Source organism: Lottia gigantea (genome assembly GCF_000327385.1).
Source record: "Lottia gigantea unplaced genomic scaffold LOTGIsca_70, whole genome shotgun sequence".
Classification (NCBI taxonomy): domain Eukaryota; kingdom Metazoa; phylum Mollusca; class Gastropoda; family Lottiidae; genus Lottia; species Lottia gigantea.
This window is the reverse complement of record NW_008710371.1, coordinates 639,486-647,529: the sequence shown is the minus strand read 5'-3', so window position 1 is coordinate 647,529 and position 8,044 is coordinate 639,486. Positions and strand designations below refer to the sequence as shown.

Here is an 8,044-nt window from a genome sequence, read left to right as displayed (position 1 = left end):
ATTTTCATCATTCTAATTTTTAATCAGACGTCTGTGGTTCCTGCAATTCCACTAAAACTAAGTGTTTGCTGATGTGACTAATTGCAAAATATGCTTCACCCTTAGTGACTTAGGCCTACATATAAAAAATTTAGAAAACCTCTTTACAATCCCTTTAATTCATCTATATTAATGATTCTATTTATGAAGAACTATTTTTTTTTTGTAATAAAAATTGAATCATGTATTTCATGTGTTGGGATGCCAATTTGATAAACCAAGATGCAGAATGACATCAGGTGTTCTAAAAGTGTGGCCACACCCTTTAATTGCAGTAGACTAGCCCAAAGAATTATTGTTAAAAAAATTTGGAAAATTTGCTAACATGAGTTGTGGTCTAGATCCATTTGTGACCACTTTTCCTACCTCCTTGAATGAAAACCATGGCAACCAGCAACCAAATATTTCTGAGGTATTTTTTTATTTATTTTGAAAAAACAACGTACAAACAAACAAAACACAGGAATATAATTTGGTTTAGTCGAGCATTTCATTTTCAAAATCTGATTGAAACTCAGCTGTGTAGATTTTGTTTCATTTTTTAAGGTGGGTTCCTTCACTCATTCTAAAAGTGAAACAAAATAGCTTGAGCTGTATTCCAAATCAGATTGAACAAAATTGAGATCCAGGAAAATATTTGAGCTTTTGATGTAACATGTGGACCTTGGAAAATGTACCTCCAGTTTAAAAATATATTTCCTGATGAGGGTCATTTATCAAAAACAGCATCATGTAAGATTAATGACAAAATGGCCTTGATGGATGAAAGGTCAAACTTTTAAACCTTTGTTAAATCAATATGCAAACCACACTTCGCTCATCTTCACATTGGTACGCCATTGCCGACTTTGTCTATACCTTGACATCATTTTGCACTATTCTATTACATTGAGGCTTACAGTATACAGACCTTCTGTCAAGGCCTCTGATTGGCTGTATTCAGTAGCATACAATCCAATCAAATCACTGCATTTACAAACTTCTGTAATACGAGTAAGGTCGCTATTGCAGTCAAGGTATAAGACAAAGTTCGTAGAAGCTTGACATTGTGGAGAATAATGTGCTCTAAGAAGCAGGCTTTCTTTTATTTTTGAGAGCAAGTTCCATTTGCCTCCATTTTGGATTTCTCTCTTCCAACAAAATTATCCATGAAGGTATCTGCACCAAAAAAATTTAGGATATGTAACATACATTTCACAGGCATGAATCTGAAAAATGACCAAAAAAATGGAAAATTAGACTATATTTTATGGGGGGACATGAAAAAAGCGTCTAGTTGTTCAGATGGGACAATAAACCGAGGTGCTGGATGCTCCAGACTTTGCACTTTAAAGATCCTTATACAATTGGAAATCAAAAAGATTAGGTTAGTGCAGCAAAATTTACCTCATTGCAGACTGCATGACGTTGCCTGAATAAGCACAATGCAGGGCACAAATGTAACAATTCAATAATTTTTTGGTCTTCATTAAGAAGTTTAAATTCTTGATCAAAGTTGACTTTCTCAAGTGCAGAGTGCAATCAGTAGGATAAAAAAATACTTACGATTTGATAAAACTAAAAGTGTAAATTAATCGTGGAATGTAAACTTCATTTTGATTGGTTAAAATGCCCTGAACTATCATTTCCATCACTTCCTCTGTTGCTAGGGGAGGTATCACCGATGGAAACCTGTTGTCAAGGGTGAAAAAAAATACAAAATTTTTAAAAATAGTCTTATATGGAAAAAACTTCTAGATGTTCAGATGAAAAGGGGGGGGGGGGGGGGGTCATTGGTATCACCCATGTCCGTCGGTCCGGCAGTCCACAATTGCTCGTGAACACTCTAGAAGACACAATTAATGATAGATTTTGACGAGACATGGTGTAAGTGTTTATAACAATCCAATGATGAACCCTATTGAAAATCAGAAAAATTGAAAATATTTATTGAGTTATTGCCCCTATTCTGGAAAACATTAATTTTTTAGCTCGTAGACATTCTAGAAGGCACAATTGTTGACAGATTTTAACAAAACTTTGTAAAATTGTTTAATCACTCAAAAAGTTCAAAAGAAATGTATGACTGAAGGTTGAATATTTCATACTGGTGATTGTTATCGTACTGCTAAATATTTTTATTTAAAATCAAAGATGCCAGTGGGCGTATATTATCTTGTCTGGCAAGCTATCTTTTAGAGAATTTTAAGTCTGTCTGGTTGCCATGGCAATCTAGAATTAATTCACACTTTATCAAGTTTTAATTTGATCAATTACTTAGACACATATGGAATTAAAAGTACAATTTGTGTCACTATTTTAACACTGGTTCCCATGGCAACCAAATATTTTTCAACCACTGGTATGCCTCGATTGTCATCTGCTCGGTGATTAGGTGACTTAATTAAGTTTGAATTTTTTTCATGGAAGGAAAGAAAGTTCTATAGAATCTGTCTGCTACTGATCCGTTAAAGGGACAGATGTGCCATTTTTTTGACCAATCATACTTTAGTCTCAGAAACGGGAATTTTTTAGCTAAGCTAATCAGTAATAGTGTTCACTGCTTACTGTCGAAATTTGAGCCTTCAAATCCATGTGTGTCTAGAATTATCTGCGTTTGAATGTTAAAATGACGACTCATCATTTTAAGATACTCTGTGAGATATAGAAAAGATATCTATAGAAATAGTGAGTAAAATTCCTAGTTTGAGATATTTTTAAAGGAATTATGTGATTTTCGTACATTTCTAGTATTTCTGAAGACTATTTACATATATTCAAGACTCAAATCAACCCCCGAAAATGGCGCACCTGTCCCCTTATGATCAAATTATGCGCTCCAATTTTTTTTGGAAAGCTTGTATAGACTGAAGAATCCCTCATTGCACACTGCATTAGTCTTCAACAGCCTTATCAGAAGTTAAGTTCGACTGCAATAATTTCTTTTCGAAATGTTATGTTAAGCTGAAAGTCTAGTAATGAGAATGAACCCTAAGAATTCTGATGCCTGTGCCAGTGCTTCTGAGAGTGTTAAGTCTTCAAATCATTAAAAGGCTTTGCTAACCGATTTCAAGGGCCTTGGCCACGTATTCTGGAAACGATCTTAGCACTAGGATGTCATAGAATCAATGTTAGAAGATAAGAACCTAGGATGTCCTAGAATCAATGTTAGAAGATAAGAACCTAGGATATCCTAGAATCAATGTTAGAAGATAAGAACCTAGGAATTCCTAAAATCAATGTTAGAAGATAAGAACCTAGGACATCCTAGAATCAATGTTAGAAAATAAGAACCTAGGATGTCCTAGAATCAATGTTAGAAGATAAGAACCTAGGATATCCTAGAATCAATGTTAGAAGATAAGAACCTAATATCCTAGAATCAATGTTAGAAGATAAGAACCTAGGATGTCCTAGAATCAATGTTAGAAGATAAGAACCTAGGACATCCTAGAATCAATGTTAGAAGATAAGAACCTAGGATGTCCTAGAATCAATGTTAGAAGATAAGAACCTTGGATATCCTAGAAACAATGTTAGAAGATAAGAACCTAAGATATCCTAGCGCTAAGATCGTTTCCAGAATACGAGTCCTGGTATAAGGTTTTATAAGAGAAACTCTCTTATAGAAGCACTGGCCCAGGTGTTTAAACAAACCTCATTTTACAGCCTGCGAACAAACCAGTCTCTGTAAACGAAGGACAGAGAAGAGTAGTGTGAACACCATCATGTCCTGAAAATGCCAATTCATAGTTCAAGACCTCTGTAAATCCCACGACGCCAAATTTACTGGAAGAATAGTCAGCTAAGTTCTTTAGACCAATCAGGCCTGTGGAAGATGCCATGTTAATTATGTGTCCATGATTCTTCTTCAGCATATCTGGTAGGAAACACTTGACAGTCTGAAATGAATGAATGAATGAATGAATGAATGAATGAATGAATGAATGAATGAATGAATGAATGAATGAATGAATGAATGAATGAATGAATGAATGAATTTAGGGAGGGAAGATTGACGAACTGACTGATTGAATGAATGATTGATTGAATAATGGATTGGATGGATGGATGGATTGTAAAGAGGAAAGAATGAATGAATAAATGAATGAATGAATGAATTTAGGGAGGGAAGAATGACGGACTGACTGATTGAATGAATAATTGATTGAATAATGGATTGGATGGATGGATGGATGGAAATAGGAAAGAATGAATGAATAAATGGATGAATGAATTTAGGGATGAATGAATGAATGAACTGAGGGAAGGAAGGAATAAATGTCAGAAAATGAATGAATGAATGAAGAAACTTGTGAATGAATGAACTTATGAAAGGAGGAATGAGAATGAATGAATGATTTAACTTTGTGGAAAGAATGAAGAAATGCCAGATAATGAATGAATGAATTTTAAAAAATGAATGAATGAATGATTTAACTTTGTAGAATGAATGAATGAATGATTTAACTTTGTAGAATGAATGAATGATTTAACTTTGTAGAATGAATGAATGATTTAACTTTGTAGAATGAATGAATGAATGAACTTTGTAGAATGAATGAATGAATGAATGATTTAACGTTGTAGAATGAATGAATGAATGAACTTTGTAGAATGAATGAATGAATGAATGATTTAACTTTGTAGAATGAATGAATTTCAAATAATGAATGAATGAATGATTTAACTTTGTGGAATGAATGAATGAATGATTTAACTTTGTGGAATGAATGAATGAATGAATGAGGTCAAGCATGATTCATTAACCAAGACAAAGCTAAAATCAATTAGTCTAACGAATCAAAGGTCACGACCCCCAATCATACTTCATCCAAAAATAATTATGGATTTTGTCATTTGGAATCTTTTTTGTCATGCAAATTAGTCATTAGGTCCCATACTAATCACTTATACAGGGTTAATTAAAGGGATTAGGCCTGTGAATTCTTTCCGAATAATATTAAGAGGAGAAAAGTTTCAAATAAGTAGACTAAATTCATATTTTAAAGGGATAATAAGTGATCGAAATATCCACATTTGGAAATCAAAAAAATCGTTGGCCAATACGCTGTCCTGACAAAATTTCCCACATTGCACACTGCATCAGCCCAAATGAGTGCAGAAAAGTAGGACTCCTTTCATATCATTTCGTTTCATCTCATACTGCTGACATGTTAAGGATACATAATCCTCATCAGGACAACTAAATTTGGAAAAGGTCTGATGAGGGAAGTATACAATGTATTAAAGTTAGACTTACCCATAATTATGAGCAAAGTTTCCATAATACATGTATATTAAAGTTGGACTTACCCAAAACTGAGCCAATAAGTTGACTTTGAATGTTTTTTCAATCATTTCGTCAGGACACCCTAACAAGGATTTTCCTGTTGTCATGACTCCTGCGTTGTTTATTAACATGGTCACATGACCTACGTTATTCACGATGCTTTCGCCCATTTTATACACCTCTTCTCTCTTGCTGAAAAAAATGAAATTTTCTACAAAAATTATCACAAAAATTCAATTTTAAAATTTCAAAACTTTGATATGTTATATTCAAAAATTCATTTCATTTTCATATTCAAAATCTCATTTCATTTTCTTATTCAAAATTTCATTTCATTTTCATATTCAAAAATTCATTTCATTTTCTTATTCAAAATTTCATTTAATTTTCTTATTCAAAAATTCATTTCATTTTCTTATTCAAAATCTCATTTCATTTTCTTATTCAAAATTTCATTTAATTTTCTTATTCAAAATCTCAATTCATTTCATTTTCTTATTCAAAAATTCATTTCATTTTTTCATTCAAAATTTCATTTCATTTTCTTATTCAAAATTTCATTTCATTTTCATATTCAAAATTTCATTTCATTTTCTTATTCAAAAAAAAATCATTTCATTTTCTTATTCATAAATTCATTTCATTTTCTTTTTAAAAAATTCATTTCATTTTTCATTAATTTCATTTTTCATTAATAAATTACATTTCATTTTTCATTCATAAATTCATTTCATTTTTCATTCAAAAATTTATTTCATTTTCTCATATTTTTTACTCATTCAAAAAAAAAAAAAAATTCAGAAATATTAATTTACCTGACATCACAGGTGTATGGAAAACATTTTCCACCAAAGTCTTTGATCTGCCGCTCCGTTTCCACATTTTCCTGAGAATTTATATCACATAAGACAACAGTGGCACCAAGTTTGGCGAATTCCTTGGAAAGCGACCGACCAATACCGCTACCTGAACCAGTAATTAAAACGATTCACCTGCAACCGACTTTCTGTCAGGTGGGATAAAAAACTTAAAAATGGAAAGGAAAAATTCCACTAAAATATTTTTAAAAGTTACACAAAATTCTTTAAAAAGATCCATTTTGATTCTGATAAAAATTTCCCGCTTGCTCGTTCCACGGCATTGTTAAAATAAACAGCCGCAAGATCAAAGGGAAATATCGGCATGATCAAAGAAATGATGTCGTAAAAATTAAGGTTGCATAACACATTAATTTGGACAATTCATCTAATTTATTGAATATTTTTAATATATTTTCAGGTTTTTTGTCTAAATATGATTACAAATATTTAAAATTAACTGATGTTGAAAAATGTAGATGTCGTAAAAATAAACCGGAAGTCAGACCCTTTTACATCAGCACCATGTCGGCGACGTACGTGAAATTTCTTTTCTTAGTCTTTTAAATCCTAAAACATCCCCAATAATGCATTTGTTACACCCTTAATGTCGTTATAATTTACGAAATAGATATTCAAATTAAACGAATATGCACGATTTTCATCGAAAATGCTTGTTGATCGCCATTTTGGTGGATTTCAAATGACACCATTTTCATGTGTTAGCATTATGTTGAACTTTGTTTTCAAGATTCTGTAGTTTTCTGTTTGCTCATTATCAAGATCTTGATTGTGAATTGTAATGGCAACGAAAATATATAGTCTATTGTATATCTAAGGCTAATTTTCAAAATGAGATTGGCTAATTTGTGAATTGCAGAAATTGTTTCCATTCTAAGTTGACTGTGATAAACATACGTTCCATCAAAAACACAAATGAAATAGATTCTCAAGGTGTATTAATGCAAAGTTATTCTGAAGACTGAAGCAGAAACAGTCACCCATGTTCATTCTTATTAATTTATTTCTAAAGTTTTGTGACAATTCATAATGTGTGTCATTTATTTTTCAGTACCAAGAAACCCCAGGCGCCGGAGTCTCTTCTGAAGAAGAGAAAGGAGAATAAAGTTCATCGTGAGAGAGTTAAGGCTAAAGTTCTTACACAGAGAAAGGTATGTGAACTCTCTAGAGTAGTTTTATGTAGATCTAGTGTCGAACATTTCCCAGGCCCAGGATGCTTCTTGACTTTTCGAAAGATATTAGACAAACAAAATAATAAAGTGGAAAATATACCTAGATCAACAACCAAATTGAAATGTTTTTGCGCGGATCCAACAAGACTGGCAGTCAGTGTTCAAGGCTGTCTTGGCACATATGGGATTCGGAAACTTTCATGAATTATTAGGCTTTTAGTTATGAATAAAAATTTCAGCTCATGTGGCTACGCTTCGAGCATTGCATTCTGCATGGCATTTTCTTTGCATTAATCCAAATCAGGAGTGAAAATGGCGCATCATTCACAGCTTTGAGAAAGTAAAATAAAATCCAAAAGTTTTCTCAGAATACATAAAAGTTATAACTTCCACGTTTCTATTGCAGTCAAGACAACAAAAGAAGAAATTAATCTTCAAACGAGCCCAAGCCTATGTCAAGGAATATAGAGTCATGGAGAAGCAGGCACGAGGTCTTCTGAAGGTAGCCGAGAAATACGATAATTTCTATGTTCCACCAGAGCCTAAAGTTGTCTACGTCATGAGAATTCGAGGGTAAGTGGGGATTCTGTTCACATTCAGTTTTTATTGACACTGGTTAAGCTTGAAAGAGATTGTCAAGAGATTTTCTAAATTCTTTATGTGTATCAGGGACACTGATAGCA

General features: G+C 32.6%; 1 protein-coding gene across 1 annotated transcript; it reads right to left on the bottom strand.

Moving 5' to 3' along the window:
- Window positions 1-1,123: 1,123 nt before the first annotated feature.
- On the bottom strand, window positions 1,124-6,277 carry LOTGIDRAFT_167880 (hypothetical protein; the record flags this gene model as incomplete). The annotated part of the gene is made up of 5 exons (XM_009065758.1): window positions 1,124-1,247; window positions 1,585-1,710; window positions 3,676-3,920; window positions 5,335-5,503; window positions 6,127-6,277. Coding segments are annotated over 5 exons (815 nt in total), but the record flags the coding sequence as incomplete, so codon positions are not given.
- Between the last annotated feature and the right edge of the window lie 1,767 nt (window positions 6,278-8,044).